Genomic DNA, 22,099 nt, shown 5'->3' with positions numbered 1-22,099 from the left:
TTCTCAGTGAATTCTCAAGGTGCTCATCAGATAATTTGGTTCTAATTTTACTCTTAGTGTGATCATTCTTGAAAAAAGTTGCTCACAAATGTAGGAGCTGCATTTATACCTAGCATAGCGGGCAATACCGCTGAAGAATGCTTAACTGCCTTTGTAAGTAACCGAATGCTCACTTGTTAACTGCTTTTCCTGCTCTAGGAAGCCACACTGCACACCCCATGAAAAAATTCAAAGCACACATGCACACAATTAGAGGCCGTGTACATATGCTCTCTGTGCGTGACATTGCAACATGACGTTTCCTGGATTGCTAGAAGTTTAAGCTGGGCCGCATTCATATCCATCCTGGGCCGCAGGTTGGACACCCCTGTTGTAGATGATAAACTTGGCTGTAGCAAGCAATGCCAGTCAGCAGCATCAGGGCAAATAAGGTCTTGAGCTGTATTAAAAGGGTCATTGATTCATGGCAGGAAGGGGTCATTTTTCCACTGTATAGAGCACTTGTAAGGTCCCATCTAAGAATATGCCATACCATTTTGGTCTTGAGTGCTCAAACAGGACATTATTGTATTAGAGAGGGTACAGAGAAGGGAAACTAGGGAACGGAGTTTTTTCCCCTCTGAGGCAAATTGGAGAGGCTTCAGATGGGGTTTTTTTTTGCCTTCCTCTGGATCAACTAGCAGTTAGGCAGGTTCAAAAAAGTTACTATTCAAATATACACTCTTTGTTCCACTCATCAAACTGGACATTTTGAAAAGTGTCCATGATTCACCACGTGCTGGGCACTTAGGACTATCAACACTTTTGGCTGGCCCAAGCTGGGCAGTGATTTGGCCAGTTTGTTTGTTTCTGTGAACTATGTACCAAATGTAAAGCAATGATTTCTAAACCATTGGGACTTCTTTATCCTTTACCAATACTGGATCAACCCTGGGCATCAATTTCTATGGACTTCATAATGGATTTCCTTGCAGGGATTTTCTATTATTTATGTTACAATATACCATATTACTAAATTGGCCAACTTCATTCTTCTTCTGCATATATGTTGGCCAACCCCTTATTAAGAAGATTGTTCTCTGACATGGTCTATAATTTCAGTTCAAGTGGTACAGCTTTGTGTGGTTTATAAACTGACCTGTTTTACACTGGTAACCATCCACAAATGGGCAGAAAGTATGAACAAACCAGACTGGAACAATATTAAAAAATTTTAACTTGTTTTCTCCAAGATAATTGAACTCCAGTGGCACCTAAAATACTCATTCATCCACCAGATTCCCTTCTAATTTAGGAGTTCATCCAACCGTGATCCCTGGCATCCCCCAGAATGTGTCTGTTTCTAAGGCTTGCTTTTCGAACAACAAACATTACTACTACTTTTTGTTAAAACTTACTTAAAGGACCAGTAACATAAAAAAAAATGTAAAAAAAAATTTGTTAGTACACATCAAAAAAAAACACCAACACAAATTATACTTTAAAATCACAAAGCCTTTATTAAGAAATAACAGAAACACCACTTCCTGTCCTCTACAGAAAAGGCGACCATCCATCCTGCTGGGCTCAATTTCTCCTCCTGGCTACTCTACTGACAGAGTGTGAAGGAGCAAGATGGATGAATCATGGATGTGATGCAGTGACTGCCCAGGCCCCCTCCTACACTATAGATGATGTCGCTGTCGCTGATGATGAGAAACGGCCGCTGCTGCTGCAGCCGACATTGATCCGCTGCTCCCTCCACTGCTTCTTCCGGGGTCAAGGCTGCCGCTTCCATCTACAGTGCAGCAGGACTTTCAGTAGTGGAGGCGGTTTGGGTGTAGAGGAGAAGGAAGTGTGCGCGCTGCTCCCCCTCCCCCCACAGCCAGATCCCCTGACAGGAATGATGGATGATTGCACTCGCTTTTCATTTCACAGCCCCAAAGCCTCTCTCTCCCGGCTCACTGGGGGCTGAAGCTTCAGAGCAAGACTGCAAAATAAACAAAACTTCCTCCTGTCTCTATGTCTTCAGCCCCTGCTCCCCAAATGTGCTAGGGGGGGGGGGTCTCATGCCACTGGAAACCTGAGGGGGATACAAAAGCACATTGCAGCCTGTAGTCGATATATAAATAGTGAGAGAATAGTTCTGCCATCCCTCAACTTCCATTCTGATCAGTGTTTCTGAAACAAATTGAAATTGGCCGTGTAGTTCTACCCTTTCTGGGTAGCATATCAAAAACTAAAGGGCAGTATGATAAACCTACTATTATAAAAGGTTACAAATGTATTGTGTAATAATATTTTTTGTGTTACTGTCTCTATAAGGACTTCGCCCTTTTTTACTACTGTGAAAAAACATAAAATGTTTAAAAAATGCCTTGAATTAAATCACTCAATTTTTTAGAACTCTCAAAGTAAGACATTTTTTAATTTTATGTTAACTTTTTTTTTAAACAAATGTTATAGGGGCAGATTTACTAAGCTTCAGTGAATAATTCGAATGGAAAAAAATTCTAATTTCGAAGTACTTTTTTGGGTACTTCGACCATCGAATTGGTCAAATTCGATCGAATCGAATGATTTGAACGATTCTAAGTAAAAATCGTTTCACTATACGACCATTCTATAATCGAAGGACCTTCCCCAGCACTTTTCTACGTTTTTTTGATCAAATATAAATCGATCGAACGATTTTTATTTGATTGTTCGAATTCGATATTCAAAGGATTTTTATTTCAAGGGTTTTTTAACCCTCGAAAATCCAACCCTTGATAAATCTGCCCCATAGTGTTTTATAAATGTATACATTTGAATACATGTATACATTCTCCCTTAGATTTATCAAGGATTTGATGACCTGCGCAAAAGGTCTGACCCAGGAGATCACTCAAGGGGGCAAATTCACTAAAGGACGAAGCGCCTAACACTAGCGTTAATTCGCTAGCGTAGAGCATTTTCATTAATTCGCCCATTCACTAACGGACACTGGCGTAAAATCGCTAGTGTTACTTCGCACCCTTACGCCTGTTGAATTTGCGTAACTGACGTAACTACGCAAATTCTGAACGCTACCTTTTACACCAGACTTCCTTCGCCACCTCAGACCAGGCGAAGTGTAATAGAATAGATAGGGATAGCTTAAAAAAAAGTTAAACATTTTTCTAAGTCCCAAAAAACGCTGTTTTTTTTTTTTTTTTTTTAAATGGGTGATAGGCTGAAAAAGATCGAAAAATGTTTTGGGGCTACCCTCCTTCCCCCCTACATTTCCTAACTCATGGCACCTTAACTATACAGTGGGCACATGTGTAGGGCAAAATAAAAATTTTATTTGCTGTTTTGAAGGTTTCCTAGGCTTGTGTAGTGATACCTCCATTGTAACTTCAATTTGGCGCCGTATGCAAATTAAGCATCGCTAGCGTAACTTCGCTTTGCTTGGCAAATTAACGCTAGTGCAACTTCGCAACCTTACGCTTCCCCTGAGCGCAACTTCGGATTTTAGTGAATTTGCGTAGCGCTGGCGAAAATACACCTGGTGAAGTGCGGTGAAGCGGACGCTGGCGCAACTACGAATCTTAGTGAATTTGCCCCAAGGTATCTCGGTTTTGTCCTAACCAATTGCATAGTGCAATGAGGTTAGAACACCCAGTGTGTGATACTAAACCACAGCAACTGCAGATTAAAACAATACAACTATAACAGTATATGATATATTGATTACTTTAAAACATCTTTAATTGTTAGTGTTATTTATCCTTTAATATACTTTCCATAATCTACATAACTTTTATTGTAAAAGAAACTGCTCTACCTGTACCCTCTAGTGCTGTTTCATCAGCCCTTTTGGACCAAACGGCCCAAAGATAAGGAACAATGGCTCAAACTGTAAACCAAAGCCACCCTATCGACAAACTCTGAACTTGGTACAGCAACACAGCCAGCTTTCTTAAATAGTTTTGCAGTACCTGCTTTATTGTTTCTTTAATGGAGTTCCACACAGTAGCAGGATCAATATATATGGGACATTGAAGTTCATTTGGCAGCTTGTGGCGCATAGTAAGGGTTATGTCACCCATGATGCTTTATTTGGCAATCATGGGTGACATATTTGGCACCCATGATGCTTTATTTGGCAAAAAAAATAAAAACTCTGTGACCTGCCCTGTGTTGAGAAAAGTCTAGCCCTTGTTTTCAGATAAAACAATGGAACCCTCTGATGCTACCATAAAAAATTAAACATCAAGGTTACTTTTGGTTAAATTCACTAAAGCGCAAAGCGGCTAACGCTAGCGCAAATTTGCCAGCGTGACGTCATTTTGTTACATCGCCGATTTACTAACGGGCGCTGGTGTAAATTCACTAGCGAAGTGGACTTACTCTAGCGCTTCTTCGCACACTTACGCCAGGCAAAGTTGCGCTATGGCGAAGGGGCGTAACTACTCTAATTCACTAACTTGCGCATTTTACTGAACGTTACCTCTTGCACCAGTCTTGCTTCGTCACCACAGACCAGGCGAAGTGCAATAGAGTAGATAGGGATTGCTTCAAATAAAGTCCCAAAAAACGCTGGCGTCTTTTCCTTTCTTAAGGGTGATAGGCTGAAAATTATTGTCTATTGTACTTTAACTTGGCGTTGTATGCAAATTAGGCATCGCTAGCGTAACTTCGCTTTGCTTGATGAACTAACGCTAGCGCAAATTCGCTACCTTTCGAATTTGCCCCATTGTCTTCTCCTACGTCAGCCCTCAATTTCACTCAGTCCACACTTACATCAGCCCTTATTTTTTCTCCACATATTTTAAAAAATATGTCCCTTGTTTGCACAAAATACACCACAGACCTCCATTGCAAACATAAAAAAACTAATTATGTGATTCACCCATTGTCTTCAACTAAATTAGACCTTTTTGTACCTAAATTGTGCAGGAGCAGAGGTTTTTAGTGGACTTTAGTAACTTACGCTAGCGCTACTTCGCACCCTTACGCCAGGCAAAGTTGCGCTATGGCGAAGGGGGCGTAACTACTCTAATTCACTAACTTGCGCATTTTACTGAGCGTTACCTCTTGCACCAGTCTTGCTTCGTCACCACAGACCAGGCGAAGTGCAATAGAGTAGATAGGGATTGCTTCAAATAAAGTCCCAAAAAACGCTGGCGTCTTTTCCTTTTTTAAGGGTGATAGGCTGAAAAAGATTGTCAATTTTTTTGGGGGTACCCTCCTTCCCACCTAAATTATACAGTGGGCACGTGTATAGGGCAAAATATAAACTCTATTTTATTTTATGAAGCTTTCCCAGGCTTGTGTAGTGTAATGTATTTGCTGCTACATATATGTCTATTGTACTTTAACTTGGCGTTGTATGCAAATTAGGCATCGCTAGCGTAACTTCGCTTTGCTTGATGAATTAACGATAGCGCAAATTCGCTACCTTTCGAATTTGCCCCATTGTCTTCTCCTACGTCAGCCCTCAATTTCACCTAGTCCACACTTACATCAGCCCTTATTTTTTCTCCACATATTTTAAAAAATATGTCCCTTGTTTGCACAAAATACACCACAGACCTCCATTGCAAACATAAAAAAACTAATTATGTGATTCACCCATTGTCTTCAACTAAATTAGACCTTTTTGTACCTAAATTGTGCAGGAGCAGAGGTTTTTAGTGGAGTATTGATGACAATTTCCCTCTTGAGCAGTAGTTGCTGGACAAGGGCATGTACTTAAAGCAGAAAGGGTAATATCCTGTCTCACTGATACCCAGGGCCGCCATCAGAAATCGCAGGGCCCCATATGAAAAAAATTCCTGGGCCCCCTGGGCTGCGCCCCACCACAAGCCCCACCTACAGGGTGCCCTCCCCACCTGTCCACCCCCACCACACACTAAAAAAAAAAAAAATGGTGGCTATGGTTGCCACATGTTAATAAAAAAATATTGATGGTCAGGGCCCCCCATTGAAAAAACATTTGTGGTCAGGGCCCCCCCAGAAGTTTAAAAAAAATGTGGTGTCCCACTATACAACAGGGACCACAAAGGGTTACCTTTAGGGGGGCCCTGCCATGTTGTACTTACTTCATTAGTGTGGCCCACCTGCTGTAAGTGAGCTGCCAACTACAGAAGGGAGGAGGGGAGCACAGATGGCTGCATCTTCTTCTGGTGACAGCATTTTCTTCCCTTATTGGTCATAGAATTTCAAGTCTTGGTAAAGCTGCATGGTGATTGGATGAGCTGGGGGAGAAGTTCAAACCTCAGCTATCCAATCCCTGAGCAGCTCAACTGGTACTTAAACTCAGTGACGAATAAGGGGAAGTAATGGACAGAAGATACCTCCCCTTGTGCTCCCGCCCTGTCTTCCCGAAGTCGGCAGACTCTCCGCCCTGTCCCCCCCCCCCCCCCGATGGCTGCCCTGCTTATACCGTTTAATTTTGTTTCAGTGATAGCTATGAGTTGCAAAAGGAAAAAGAAGGAAGATGCAAGCAAAGAAACAAGATTATTTTCAATTTAACCCAAAATAAAAATTTGCCTAATAAAAGAAAACATAATTATAAGCAACTGTCCAATATACATTTCTAAAAATGTTTACTGCTCTTCAAGTTACTTGTAAAAATAATTGCTATTAAAACCAGCATTTGCTTAACTCCTGGTTTATATTTTGTGTGATATGTTTCAAAAGTCTTAGTTCGCCAGCAAAGACAGGTTTGTTAATCAGCGGCTTGCCTTACATTGTATCAACAGTCTGAACCATCACCATAGGAAAACATTTAATGAATGTATATTGCAAGTTGCTTAGAACTATGTTTTCTTTTATTAGGCAAATTTTTATTTTGGAGTTGACTTGCCCTTTAAGTTCATTACAGGAAGTTTTATTTGTAACACTTATACTGCTACTTTTTGCAACACTAACAAATGTATAACATGTAAAAAGATTATTAAGATTATTCAATCCTAAAAAACAGCAATTTAATCATTGACTGTCCCTGAAGTCACTATGGAAATTTGCAGCGAAACTGATCATGGCAAAATTTTTCGATCATCGCGATCCATTTCATTAGCTCCTGTGCATTTAGCAATCTTTCAATTCGTATTAACAATACTCAGTATTAGGGTAGAACTCCACGGTTGATTTTAAGTGCGTTACTGCCCGTTCCGACGTGCTGAGATGAATTACATGCGGCACGTCGAATTTGCAGAATCTAAGGTAAGTAATAGTAATGTTGGGCGTTGTCGATGCATCCATCCAAAACGACTGTCGGATGAAGACACAACATGCAGCGTTCGCATGTCATATGCACGCATCGGCGACATTCCTATTACTTACCTTAGATTGGACGCATCCAACGTGATGCCTGCGATACATCTCAGTGCATCAGAACCAACGGTATCCCACTTAAAATAGCCCCTGGAGTTCTACCCTTGTTTGGTAGCTGTACCTGCCTTTACTCACTCTGCTCTTCTCCTTGCTTCACAACATGGTGCTATTTTTCACACTCATCAAATATTGGGAGTGGTAGGTTTGTATGAGGCAGTAATCGCTAGAAAGCAAGAAAATAGTGACTTTGCAGCACAAATCTGAGAAAATTAAATGATTTTAGTCAAGTACTGGGAGCGGAATTATTGTTGTTGGCCAATAGAAAATGTTATTTGTTCCCTGAAACATTTAAATCCTCTAGTGACCAGAGAAAAATAATAACTTAAAATATCCAAATATTTAGAGCACAGGCTTTTTTTAGGAAATAAAAAATCACTCGGTTTTGGTTACATAACGTATGCGGAAGCTCTGTCGGCACGAAGTACGACTTGCGAGTAAAAAAAAAATAAACCCTTATTTTTCTTTTCAATTCCCTGACAAAGGGAGGAGCTGTCGAGAATACAAATTATTAGCATGCTGTGTACACACTACTCATGTTACGGGCAGCTTATCTTATGCTTGCATGCCACTGACCTACAACATATTTGTTCGTCACGCCCACAAGGGAGCTACGTGTCGCGTAACTGCGCCTCCATTCCCGTGTTTGTGACATTATAGCCTCGCGAGATGACGTCTTCGAGCATTAACAAGCTGATGGGCCGGACTTTTAAATGCCGTTGCTGCGGGAAATCCGGAACTGCGGACTGTGTTAAGACATTCGGGGCTGTTCCGCGAAAACCGGTACGGACATATATTTGATTAACTTTAAATGTAGTATATTTTTAGAAGTATAATTTGGTCTATTAATGGTCCAAGTTTCAGGAAATGAAGATCCACATTAACGCCAACTTGAAATTATCTTGAGTCCTTATTAGGTTCACGGCCACCCACTGGCCGGATTTGCCCTAGTGAAGTAACCCATGGCAAAAAATATTTGATTTAATTATTTGTCATTCATCTTTCTTAAATCGATTCCCGACTGATTGTGATGGGTTTTTGATAAAGTTTGTTGTGGTAAAGCCAGATTGTTAAAATTTCACCCAGAGATTATTTTTATGTGAAATACCCAGTGTTGGTAAAAGCAGCTTTGGGATAGGGGTCGGCGACCCAGGAAACTTTTAAATGGATACATTTAGTTGATACATTTCTTATCTTTGTGCCTGCTGAGCAGAATTCCTTGAGTTTCATTACAGGTAGCTGTTGAAATTGATACAATAGTTGCTAATACTCCAGAGAAATGTATCAACTAAATGTTTCAAAATTGTAACCATTTAGTGTCCGCACCTAAATTGCAGAGCTGACAGACTGAACATTAAACTTTAACAGGAACTGACAGCAACATTAAACTTTAAACTTAAATGTTGAAATAATGGTAAAAAAAATGCAAAGTAATTGAAAAAAGTCTTTATTTCTGAAAAAAACTGAAAACATGTTTGGAAGGTGAACAACCCCTTTAAATGGCGGGGAACTAATATGAAAATGTAATAGCCTCTGAAATGTTTCTCTGATATAATAAACTTTTTAAATTTTCTGAACTGTTTATAAAGTAGTGATGCACCGAAACCAGGATTCGGCCTTTTTCAGCAGGATTTGGATTCAGCCGAATCCTTCTGCCTGGCCGAACCGAATCCTAATTTGCATATGCACATTAGAGGCGGGAGGGAAATTGTGTGACTTTTTGTCACAAAACAAGGAAGTAAAAAATGTTTTCCCCTTCCCACCCCTAATTTGCATATGCAAATTTGCATTCGGATTTGGTTCTGTATTCGGCTAAATCTCTCGCAAAGTATCCGGGCGTTTGACTGAATCCAATATAGTGGATTCGGTGCATCCCTATTATAAAGTAATCATTCCTTTTCATTTTCCCTCTCAAAGCATCTGTCTCTCAATTTTCTTTTCATGCAAGAGTCGGAATCAGATTTTGATTGACAGGTCTAATACATCCTTTAGGGTGCTGAGTGGGAGATCATGTATGTATCATGTACTCATGTATCATTATTTCAGAAACAGAACAGCATTTTACATTGATTATATTAAAGGAATTGTTCAGTGTAAAAATAAAAACTGTGTAAATAGGCTGCGTAAAATAAAAAATGTTTCTAATATAGTAAGTTAGCCAAAAATGTAATGTATAAAGGCTGGAGTGACTGGTGTGTAACATAATAGCCAGAATACTACTTCAAGTTATTGACTAGCTCAGCGTTACTAACAATATTAGAAACATTTTTTATTTTGCACAGCTATCTATTTACCCTGTTTTTATTTTCACACTGAACTGTCCTTTAAGAAAGTTTCATATTTCCTTGAGATAAAGCCTAAATTAAAATTTCATTTTCATAATAGTGCCACGTTAAAGTCCTGGTTGCAACCTTAGGCTATCATCATAATTACTAAATCAGGGCTGTCAACTAGAAACTGTTTTGTTTTCTTAATGGCCTTCAGGCTTTTAAAGGAACAGTAACACCAAAAAGTTAGTGTTTTAAAGTAATGAAAATATTATGTACTGTTGCCCTGCACTGGTAAAACTGAACTGTTTGCTACAGAAACACTACTATAGTTCATATAAACAAGCTGCTTATCTACCAATGACGGACATTGAAAAAAGACTATATGGCACAGGTTAAATAGTGGATTACAGATAAAACCATTATGTTCTACAGAGCTTATCTGCGATCTGCTGTGTAACTTGAGCCTTTTCTACTTTGAATGGCAGCCCCATTGCTACACAGCAGACTCTTATATAAGCAATATTAGTGTTTCTGAAGCAAACACAGCAGTTTTACCAGTGCAGGGCAACACTGCATTTTATTTTTGTCACTTTAAAAAACTTTCATTTGTTAATGTTACTGTTCTTTGTTTGATATCATAGTTTTATTATAGTCTTGCATCCATGGTAAGAAAAAGTATTATAACAACAAACAGCAATACTACTGTCCACATCAGACTTGAATAAGCTAAATGCAATTGCCTTATGCAGTTCTAGAAAAAAAATACCGACCTTATATTTGTGTTTCTTCTCTTTATATAACACTGGCATCAAGAATAATTTTTACCAACCAGGTGCCAACCCTACATGCAGTTACATGTGTTAACATGGCAAGTGATTTTCGCCAAGTATGTGAATCTACTATTACAGTTACACACTGTTCTTGTAAGGGACCTCTCAAATTCTATTCACCTTATTACCCAGGATTATTTTTGTCCTAATTATGTCAGTGGCTGACCCTGACTTGCTGAAGGCCTGTGTTTGCCAGAACACACAGAGATATCCTACTCTATAAGGACTAATTGATGAATGTTTGACTAAGGACTAACTGATGAATGTTTGACTAACTAATGAATATTATTGTTGTTGTAACACACCATACACCAATATTAGCAACAAATGTACAAAAAGGTGATGGAAGTACAGTGAGAGATTTGTATAAGTAAACATTTGTATAAAAGCAATCTTTAAAATGACTCTCTCCCCCTAATCACATACTTTACTTTCAGCATTTAGTCTAACCTATTTTCCAGCAAAAATCTGCAGCACAGATCCTTGACTTCCTGTACCAGTGCTAAGCTCCACCCTGTTTAGTTTACTGAGTTGGTCCCTTTCTTTGACCTTCAAGTTGGTCAAAGCGGTCTTGGCAGAGCATGGGACCTTCTCTGCTGGCAGAGAAAGTCCCAGTGAGCATGCGCAGTATTAAAATAAATTATACAAGCTTAAGCCTATCCGTAATGCTGAGGCAAGCCTGTCTGGTGATGTCAAACATGGGGAGGATAATACAGATGCCAAGTAGAGAGAATTTATTATGGCTGCTCTGTCAGTGAAACAGCGGTGGTAGAGAGATAAGGAAAGATATTAAGCAAGCTAAATTAACAGCAAATGTACAAGGAGACCATACAATAAACTCATGGATGCTTTATTCACCAATAAGTCATTCCATTGAACACAAGGTCATCCATTCAGATTAGAGGAAAGGAGGGTACTGTAAGACTGTACAGCTGTGGCATTCTTTCTGAGGCTGTTGTATTGCAGATTCATAAGATAATTTAATTTCATAATTTCCCCCACTGAGGCAAATTGAAGAGGCTGCATTAATTTATGTATATTTGTACAGGTTTTTGGTAATGCACTTCACTCACAATATATAGTTTGTAATTTTTTTTATACTTGTATTCTGTACTCCACACCCATTTTTCTACCTTTCCTGTTCTCCATTTCATATATGTGCCATTTACTCTGTTTTTTTTTTCTTCCTATGTAATAGATGCTGAACCCTGTTATAACTCCAGTCCATTAAGTTAGAGAAATGGATAATCGATTTGCAACGGCACTTGTGATTGGCAGTGTACTGTCACTGCTTTCTGTGATTTACCTCTGTGCTGCGGTTGGAACAGTCTCATGGTATCACTATTTTACCTCATCAGCCCAGGCCAACACCAGTTACGCTACTGCTGAGGACTTCACAAGTGAAACTGAAAAGACAGATGAAAAAGCGTATACAGATGCACTTTTCCACTTCAATGGAAGTCTTGGCCTATGGCAAAGATGCATCACAGTCTCACAAGATCATGTGTCCCAGCAACCCAGTGAGTAAGGTTTTTGAACTACAGTGCTGTTATTCATTATGCAAAACTATGTTCGACAAGTGCAATGGCATGTGTAATTGTATTAAAAAAAGGGGGGAAAAGCATACATTCTCACAATTACTGCCTAGTAAAGTTGGTTATGATTTATGAAATTTGTCTTTTAAAATATTATCAGCGGAAGCAATAAGGAACTCTTAACAGCACACAAAATAAACAAACTCACATGCTGATTTGAGTCTATAACAGCTTGTATATATAATATTGATAATAACGAAAATATTCCAAAACATAAATTAATTACAATGAAGACCCAAAAACAATAAATGCGTAATCGACAATGCAAAAAAAAAAAAAAAAAATAGAAAAGAGTGCTTTTGTGGTCAAATAAGTAGGGACATAACTATTATTAATAAATACAGGATGATGCTATTATTACTTAATACAGATACTATTAAAGAATAAGAAAACCCCTTTTTTCTATCTCTAAAATTATATTAAACAGCCCTCAGAATAACAAGCTGACCATACATGGGCAGATTTAGTTGGTGCGCTGTGAATGATCCTATAGGATAAACAATGGTTTGAACAAATGGTTCATCATCCAAGGTAAACGATATGCGACTTTCATTGTATCTTTGTTCCTTTGTTTACTTTTGCAAAAGGCATGCACAGTGAATGATCATTTACCAATGATTATTTGACCGTCTCATCCACTGATCAATATAATTGTTTCACAATGAAAACTTTTAAGCCTGTCCGATTGACTTTTGGAACAATTTTATCAGAACAATATGAACATTTGCACCCCATCAGTGTTAGGACGAATACACGAGTACTATAATCACTTGTTTCACGTGACTACATCTGCCTGTGTATGGCCGCCTTTACTCCCTGCATTCAGTCTGATGTGGTTTCTGAATAATAAGTTGAAATCTCCAGCTCATTTAACCTACTTCCTGGTTTAGTGTGAAGCTCAGACAATTTTTTTCTAAACTCTTTTGATCTCGTCAACAATGAGTATAGTCAAAAAGGAGCCTGCATGTGCCTGTGAAATCAAGAGTGACTAGCACATTCTGTTAGTCTGCCTGACTGACCAAGTAGTCAAGGAAGTTGTCAGAAAGAAAAGAAGAGAACGAGGGCTGGTTTGATGTTTTTCTGTTTAGGAAAGATTTGAGAAAGGTTGCTGTTTTTTTCCTAACCAAAAGAACATAGGGCAGCCTCTTTTTTTCTTTCTTTCTCCTGACAACATCCTTGACTACTTGGTGGTCAGACTGGTTAGAAAATGACCAGCAAGTGGCGTAGTTGTAAAATTCATTCACGTTAACAGCACATGTAGCCTTTAATATCTTAAAATTAAAAATAAATAATGAATGTACATTGCAAAAGTGCTTAGAATAGCACCCTCATCAATTTAACATTCACTTATTTTAAGGTATACTTATCCTTCAAAGGAGAACTAGACCCTGAAAATGAATATGGCTAAAAATGCCATAATTTTTGGCTAACTAACTATATTAGAAACATTTTTTATTTTGCACAGCCTAATATAGTTAGTTAGCCAAAAATGTAATGTATAAAGGCTGGAGTGAACAGATGTTTAATTAAACAGCCAGAATCCAACTTCCTGCTTTTCATCTCTATAACTCTGTCAGCGACTTGAAGGGGGGCCACATGGTACATTTCTATTCAGTGAGTTTGTAATTGATCCTCGGCATTCAGCTCAGATTCAAAAGCAACAGATATGACCCATGTGGCCCCCCCTCAAGTCTCTGGTTACTGCCTGGTAGCCAGGGTAACCAGTCCGTGTAAACCAAGAGAGCTGAAAAAGCAGGAAGTAGTGTTATGACTGACATGTTATACATCAAATCACTCCAGCCTTTATACATTACATTTTTGGCTAATTAACTATATTAGAAACATTTTTTATTTTGCACAGCCTATTTACCCAGTTTTTATTTTTTCACTGAACAATTCCTTTAAGAAATAACCTTTATCCTATGTAAATCTTTCATTCGGAATCAAGGTTTTATTAATTTTACAATTACATTTTTTTTCCTTCAGGTGCTCTCACCGATTCCCCAACTTTATCTAGTTGCATATTCCTATCTCTTTCTGATCAGTTTTTGGAGAAGTACCAAGAACCAGGAAATCACAACTCTGAGATTGATGTAGTGCGGACTTGTGAGTATCAATACACAATATTTTTACAAAGAAGAAGGTAGCAGTGAAGGCAAAGTTGTAGTTAAGCACAAAAAATACTTTTGAGAAAAGAAAATAGATTTAATGAGTCAATGATTAAAATCCATGCAATATATATTATATTCATACAGTTACTGCAATGACTTTGGTCAAAATTACATATACTATTGAGGATAAGTAGGTTATGCATTGCTGTATGTTGGCTCGGGACCTAGGTTAGAATAAACATTAGCTTGAAAAAATTGGTAATTTGTGAAGTGATATGGAATGCCACTGATGTTTAACTGTAAACCTCAAACCTGTGGAACTTCTAATGAAATGCAAAATAGTAGATCAACATTAAAGGGAAACTCCTCCTTAACTAACCTCCAACTTTATTATTTTGCCATAGCTTTACAAATTATTTATAATTTTTTAGGTTGCTAGTGTAACAAGTCTACCTCTTTTATAAGGAATCTGCTGTTGCACACAAAATTTCTCTAGTAGAGTGAAGTGGGGCTGGCTGGTCAAGTAGTATTTCCTTGGGTGCCTATACGACTTGGCCGAGATCTGGTTAAGTGTCAGAAAGCATGAGGACCAGAAACGGGCATGAATATAATATCATTAATATAAATATAATATTCATATTCAAAGAAATAACCAGCTTTGCAAGTTTGTTGGTGACCTCCAGCAATCATATAGTAAATATTACAGGTCAAAAGCGAAAAATAGAATGGCCATGAAAAAAAATAAAAATGAAGGCTCATTGCAAAGATACCATGATACAAGCAATATATTAAAATGTATTGGTGAACTTAACCCTTAAAAGGACAGTTCACCTTTTAATTAACCGTGATGACTGGAAGTTGAATAGGAAAGGGAATGAACAGAAAGATTAATAATAAAAAGTAACAATAACATTAAAATTGTAGCCTGACTACTAGAACAGTAGTTTTGAGCTGCCAGGATTCTTTGCCCCACACTAGATCCAATCCTACTTCCGCACGCCCACTGTTTACCAAAGCTCCTGTTAGTCCCTCCCATCCCAAGTGCGCTGTGCACTGATAACGTTTTTAGAACTGTGCCATTTTTTCCAACCAAACAACACCCACTTGAAGATGCACTTTAGGCACCTGCCTACCCATAGTTCCAGCCCTAGGTTCATCCAGCAGACATTAATCCATTAAGATTAGAAGAAAGGAGGTTCCATCTAAATATTCAGAGAGGGTTTTTTTTCTATAAGAGATTTGAATTTGTGGAATTGTCTCCCTGATTTGTTTTGCAAAGAGTGGAAAAATTGCAGTGTTCAGATGTGCATTTTAAAGTATTTTAAGTATGGTAGAAATGCTGCACTTTCTGATCTGGGCTTCTGTACTAAGTTATCCACAGCCCTTTCACAATTAAGTTCTGTGCCTCGGAATATGCCCACAGGAGTTCCCTATACTTTTTTCTGTAGATTCCCGGCATGTGTTTTGTGCTACTCTTACCTGAGCTTAGGGAATTGCAATAAACTATATAAGCAATATAAAAGGCTGATTATTTTTGAGTTCAGATAGCCTATTGGCTATTAATTCAATTAAATAACAAAAACATGGGCAGTCAGGAACTCAAAGGATTCCATGAAAGGCCACAGTAAAAAAAAAAATTAAGTCTTTAAAAATGACATTAAAATTATCAGCATCTCCATCTGTGGTACATGTTGTGTCCTAATTAAGCCCTGCATTAAGTATATACCATATGCATCTGTAATTATAGAGGGTTAGTAGTGTTTAAGAAAGGTACATACTGCATAGCTACATAGAAACCAAGCCTTGAATCAATGCTGCTTTTAATACAGCTCAAGACCTTATTTGCCCTTGATGCTGCGGACTGGCATTGCTTGCTACAGCCAAGTTTATCATCTACAAGGACTCCAAACTCCTTTTCCATAATGGTTTTGCCTAGTGCAGTCTCATTAAGGGTATACGTGGATTGGATATTTTTACATCCCAGGTGCATGACTTTACATTTATCAATATTAAATCTCATTTGCCACTTAGCTGCCCAGATTGCCAGTTTGTCATGATCCTGTTGCAAGGATGCCACATCCTGGATGGAATTTATTGGGCTGGATAGTTTTGTGTCATCTGCAAACACTGATACATTACTTACAATACCCTCCTCTAAGTCATTAATAGGGATGCACCGAATCCAGGATTCGGTTTGGGATTCGGCCTTTCTCAGCAGGATTCTGATTTGGCAAATCCTTCTGCCTGGCCTAACCGAATCCAAATTTGCATATGCAAATTAGGGGAGGGGAGGGAAATTGCGTGACTTTTTGTCAAAAAACAAGGAAGTAAAAAATGTTTCCCCTTTCCACCCTTAATTTGCATATGCAAATTAGGTTTCAGATTCAGTTCGGTATTCGGCCGAATCTTTCACGAAGGATTCGGGGGTTCGGCCGAATCCGAAATAGTGGATTCGTTGCATCCCTAGTCATTAATAAGCTAGTTAAATAAAAGTGGACCCAATACCCCGAGCCCTGAGGGACCCCACTAAGAACCTTACTCCAAAGAGAGAATGTACCATCCTCTGTACCCGATCCTGTAGCCAGTTTCCTATCCATGTGCAAACGACTTCATTAAGCCCAACAGACCTTAGTTTAGAAAGCACTCATTTGTGGGGCATGGTATCAAATGCTTTGGCAAAATCCAAATAAATCACATCTACTGCCCCCACTGTCCAGCATTCTACTTACCTCATCATAAAAAGCAATAAAATTTGGCTGACATCACCTATCCTTTATAAAGCTGCTCATAATGCCATTCACTAGGACAAATTTTGAATGTGATCCCTTAACAAGCCTTCAAATAATTTGCCCACCACAGATGTCAATTTTACTGGCCTATAATTTCCAGATCGTAATCCCTTTTTAAATATTGGAATGACATCAGCTTTTCTCCAATCCATAGGTACCATACCAGATGAAAGTGAATCTGAGAAAATCAGAAATAGGGGCTTGTCTAAAACTGAACTAAGCTCTCTTAGAACCGGGGGTTCTGAAAAAAAATCAAAATTCATTGAAATAAATCCGACGTTTCATACACCAACTGTGCTCTTTCTCTCTGGTCACTGTCTGTGTTTTAAAGTGAGTGGTGACAGTGTCTTAACAGTCCCTGCCAGCAGCACAGTATGAGGTGGATAGCCAATCACAACTCTGCATCCACTCAGCCTTAGGCTACAGTTCCCTGTCAGAACGGCCTAGCTGTTGATTCCTATCCTACAGTGCAGTATGCTGAGTGTTGCTGGATCCTCTGCACTGCTGACACTTACACCCATGTTTATCATGTTTTGTATCATATCAAAAGCATTGTCTTACACATTATTGGTTAAAATACATTAAATATATATAATAAAGCTAAGCAAAACACTCATATGGGCATAAACTTATCCTTGGCACCGTTTTATTTACTGACCACAAGTAGTTTCATAATAGCCATGAAGCTTGGCGTTGGCTATTAGGTTCTGCTTTTTATCACTTACATTTTGCACGTAGCCGCATCTTATAAAATTATTGCTGTTATGTCAAAATATATGCTTTATATGAAATATAGCAGAACAGAAAAAAACAAGAGGTGAAAGGTCATATAGGCCCTAAGGTGGGCAGCATAATAATCAGGACACCACAGTCCCCCCATTGAAAATAAATTTTCACCAACTTATCGATTGGTGGGAATCATAGGGAGGTCAGGGAGACCTTCTTGAGGAAAACGGGAATGGTTTGATGAATTGGGAAAACCCATTAAGGAGTCAATAATTGGGTAAAAAATATGTTGGTCTTCAATAATGTGTACTTCAGGAACATTGTTCCTCTCAGACATTTTCATTAATTAAGCATATTGTGCATTGGATGGAGAAGGTTTGGAAGGAGTACTTCGGGAAGCACACCAGGACATAACCTTTAAGATTAACACCTTGATGATAAAGAGAATAAAAATGACAAGGTAGATAAAAGCAGCAATATGCGGAATAGTTTGAATACATAAACCCCAAAAATTACCAAACCAACTAGTGAGGAACCAGGATGGGTCTTCTTTTTGTAAGTTACCTTCTACACATGTGATACTGGACACATGTTTTTCAATGTAATCATGATAATCAGCAATGTAAATACAACAATCGGAACAATAATTAATGAAAATGTCTTTAGCTAATAGGAAATCAAGGGCTAATCTATTCTGCAAAACTACTTTTCTTTTTTGGGCTTGTTCCTCATTCATCCATCAGAGAAGCTGAAGCTTTAGGCTGATGATGTAAATTCAGTATTTATAATGCTACATTTCTGACCATATTTGTTTTTAGGGTTCAGTTCTCCTTTAATTGCAGATGCCGTTAAAATTAGACACATGCCATTTGGTTCACCTTTTACATTTTCTGGGCTTTTAGCATTAAACATTTTTAATTTGTGCTGATAATTAAAGTCAGTGACTTGGCAGTTCAACTTGAATTAATTGAATGAGGCAGATATTGTAATTTATTATATTTGCTTTGCATTGATGCATCAAAAGAATTTGAACTGTGCACATTTCTAGAAACACACAGAAGTTTGCTTTTGTAAATAAGAACGTATTTCTCTTTCTGCTACCTAGATTTGTGGAGGTGTCAGTTCCTTCTTCCATTGGTTGCCCTGGGGCTAATATTTTTTGGTGCTATTGTGGGACTTGCTGGGTGTGTCTGCCACAGTCTATACCCTGCAGTGGGCACAGGGATTTTGCACCTACTAGCAGGTAAGCTTAACTGGTTGCAGCATTATAGAATTATCCTTTGTGCATGCATATTAATTTAATCTTTTATCTATTAAACAGGTCACAGTTGTTTTTTCTTTATGCCACTGTCCAATCTATCCTTTCTCCCTTTTTCTTGCAGGTGTATGTACTCTTGGTTCAGTTCTGTGCTTCTCAAGTGGCATATATATGCTCCAAGAAAGACTGCCTCCCCCTACAGGAATAAGGGGTGATTATGGTTGGTCTTTTTGCTTAGCTTGTGTTTCCTCACCTCTGCAGGTTATGGCTGGAGCCCTATTTCTTTGGGCATCTTGTGCAAGCCGTCGAGAATACTCCCTAATGAAGGCTTATCGTGTTGCATAACTGAAGTTGTATTTATGAGAATAGTTTGATAGGCACCTGTAAATCAAGTTTGTTTAAATGTTTAGGTATTATGTACATACTATATTTTAACTTTTTTTGTGATTTTTAGCAGCCTCAAATTCATCTAGTGACGAGCAGGTATAGAAAAAAAAGGAAACAAATTGCAAACCTGTCCCTAACCCTACATTTATAACTCTCTCTGATGGTGACCTGCAGTGTCCATGCATTTTTTTCGCCTTAAAGATTCCTTTTCTATGGGTTTCTGCTGACCCACTTATCACTTATTTATTATACAGAAAAAAGTTTTTTTCACAATACAACTCTGGCTAAGGAGCAGCCTGCTGCTCAATACTGGCTGTTGGGCACCTTTTGTTGCTGCTGCTGAAGACACTATGTTCTATGAAGCTGTCCTTAATTTTCTCTTGCTGAGTGAGATAGGTGCTGCAAAAACAGAAAAGGCTCCCTCTATGCTTCCTTTCCTGCCATTTTTAAAAGTAAATAATCTTGCCATGAGGGCTAGGCATATTGCTCTAAAAAATAAGTCTATACAATTTTAAAAGATATTCACAAAATTTAGTGTACTCAAGATTTTAGGATTTTCAAGAATAATAGATTACTAACAGGCCCTAGAGAAAGGAACTGTCACTAACGTTGTTTCACTCCCTATAGTCAGGTGAACGAATGTTAATCCGCAAACTCACTAAATTGCGAATTTTACAGAATGTTACCTATTTCGCCAGAGTTCCTTCGCCACCTTAGACCAGGCAAACTGATAAGATGAAGCTACATCCTCCTCAATCTTATGTCAGTGACATCATATCCTGTACACTGAAAAGTCATAAAAGTTGTTTTATCCTTTTTTAAAACCGGGATTGCCTTCAAAAGTCCTAACTATTAAACTATTAATTTTTGTGTTAACATTTTTTCCCAACCATTTGAGGGGCATGCCACATTTGTTTTTAGGGTGGACTCCTATCTAAGGCATTAGAGGATGTCTATATTTTGCTTCCTTGGACATTTGTAATAAAAAGTGGCCAATTCGAGCTTTTGCACCAACATCTCTAATAAAGATGTCCATACGACCTATATGTACTCGCACTATTCAAATTGACCTAAGCGTAAGAGTACTAACGAAGTTTCGCTCTGCAGAATTGATCGCTTTGAAATGGTCGCTCTGACAAATTAACCCTAGCAAAACTTCACCAGTGTGCGGCTGCTGAGACGCAGTTTCGCATTTTAGTCAATTAGCGCACTGGTAACAAATTTGCACCTGGTGAACTGGCGCGAAGTGTGGCAGATTGTTCGCTGTTGAAAATTCACCCTTTAGTGAATTTGCCCCATTGTGTTAGTTGAAAATGGATGGACTTCCATATTTACCTCTATAGCAAATGCTGTTACCTGAAAACATTTCTGCTAGAAATATGACACCGCTTTTATTAGCCTTGTACCTGAGACGGTTTAATTTTCTTTATTGTCCTCGTGGGTATAAATTAACTCCTGCATCTTTGCTGTAAGAGAATGCACTAGCCATATCTGCACTTATAGGTGGTGTGCCTCAAAGTTTATTCCATCAGAATAAAATTATGCACATGAGGTCTTAATAGGAAGAACAGCAAAGATTTATGAATCCGTATAATTTAACTATTTCCATAAAATTTCATTGTGTTACTAGCTTATCTGCATTTTGCTGTTTTAGATTTTATTTACTGTTTTTATTGATGAATTTACAGGTATGCTATCATTTTCTTATTTTTAGTTGTGTTGTATTGTGTAGTTTTCTGTTATGAGCGATAGTTTTCATAATAAAAAAAATTATTTAAAGGAAAAAAACTACTATTTTTTCGCCTCAACTTTTTTAGGCTCTTTTGGTATATACAGCCTTAGTTTACAGGAAAGCTTTTTCTGCTTAAGCTTTTCAATGAATAAGGCCAGTTTGCCCTCTGCTAAAAAATGTGTGGTACAGGAGTGAATTCTAATCTGCGATGGGCTGCAACTTTTCCCTTTTTTTTTTTGGTTACATCTTCAACATACAGAAATAAAAGATAATTTTACAATAATATTCAAGCGTACATTGATTATTCACATGGGTTGAGCGTCTCTTCACCCAGGTGAGATTCTGAATCAATGGTTTCCACAATTGAAGAACAAACCTATTTTTTTTAACTCAAACAGGGGTACATCAGGGGGGGGGATTATTTGGGCTGTGTGATCATGTGCTAGCTTCTGTATCCATACACCATACATGTAGGTCATTTTACTAAGTAGAGTCCTCAGGTGTGTTCGTAACAATCATATCAGCCCATGCACCCCAGACTTTCTCAAATTTATCCGGGGCAGCCTTTACTAATATATGTTAGCTTGTAGAAAGGAAGAGCTTGGTTTATTATAGTTTTCCATCTCTTTAGGGTGGGTGGGGTAGATAACTTCCAGGTTTGGATAATCCTTATCCTGGCATAATAGTATAGAAGTCTCATGAGGATGAGTCGGTATTTATTCTGGATTATGTTCTACACTAAACCCAACATGCTTCTGGGAACTGCACGTTTGGCATGTCTAGTGTTTCCACTACAAATTACATTTTCCCCAAAATGCTTCAACCAGTCGGCAGGTCCAGAACTCATGTAGGAATGTACCCGGGCTTAAGGCCCATCGAGTGCATTCTGGCCGGTGTGAGATAAGTTTAGCTACTAGGTTGGCACACAGAATTTGGACCCAATTAATAAAGTTAGACCCAAAACCCATTGTTGTCATTAGGGATGTAGCGAACCGCCGATAATGTGTTCGCGAACACCGGCAAAAATTGCGAACAGTTCGCGAACAGTTTGCGAACTTCG

At 38.4% G+C, this 22,099-nt stretch overlaps 1 protein-coding gene and 1 long non-coding RNA gene across 3 annotated transcripts; one reads left to right on the top strand and one right to left on the bottom strand.

Moving 5' to 3' along the window:
- Positions 1-1,785: 1,785 nt before the first annotated feature.
- On the bottom strand, positions 1,786-8,006 carry LOC121395474. Of its 2 annotated transcripts, XR_005962500.1 has the most exons (3): positions 7,918-8,006; positions 7,420-7,507; positions 1,786-2,062 (listed from the first exon to the last, which is right to left on the bottom strand). It is a non-coding gene; the product is annotated as an uncharacterized LOC121395474 (long non-coding RNA). The 2 variants fall into 2 exon arrangements; XR_005962499.1 differs by lacking the exon at positions 7,420-7,507 and having other exon boundaries at positions 7,918-7,990.
- A 53-nt stretch (positions 8,007-8,059) lies between these two features.
- On the top strand, positions 8,060-21,101 carry cldnd1.L (claudin domain containing 1 L homeolog). The gene is given in 5 exon segments (NM_001085994.1): positions 8,060-8,124; positions 11,640-11,961; positions 14,023-14,142; positions 18,768-18,905; positions 19,045-21,101. Coding segments are annotated over 4 exon segments (759 nt in total). The 5' UTR covers positions 8,060-8,124; positions 11,640-11,681; the 3' UTR covers positions 19,266-21,101.
- Positions 21,102-22,099: the final 998 nt, after the last annotated feature.

This window comes from Xenopus laevis, chromosome 7L, assembly GCF_017654675.1.
Source record: "Xenopus laevis strain J_2021 chromosome 7L, Xenopus_laevis_v10.1, whole genome shotgun sequence".
NCBI classification, from domain to species: domain Eukaryota; kingdom Metazoa; phylum Chordata; class Amphibia; order Anura; family Pipidae; genus Xenopus; species Xenopus laevis.
This window is presented reverse-complemented; position numbering and strand designations above follow the sequence as displayed.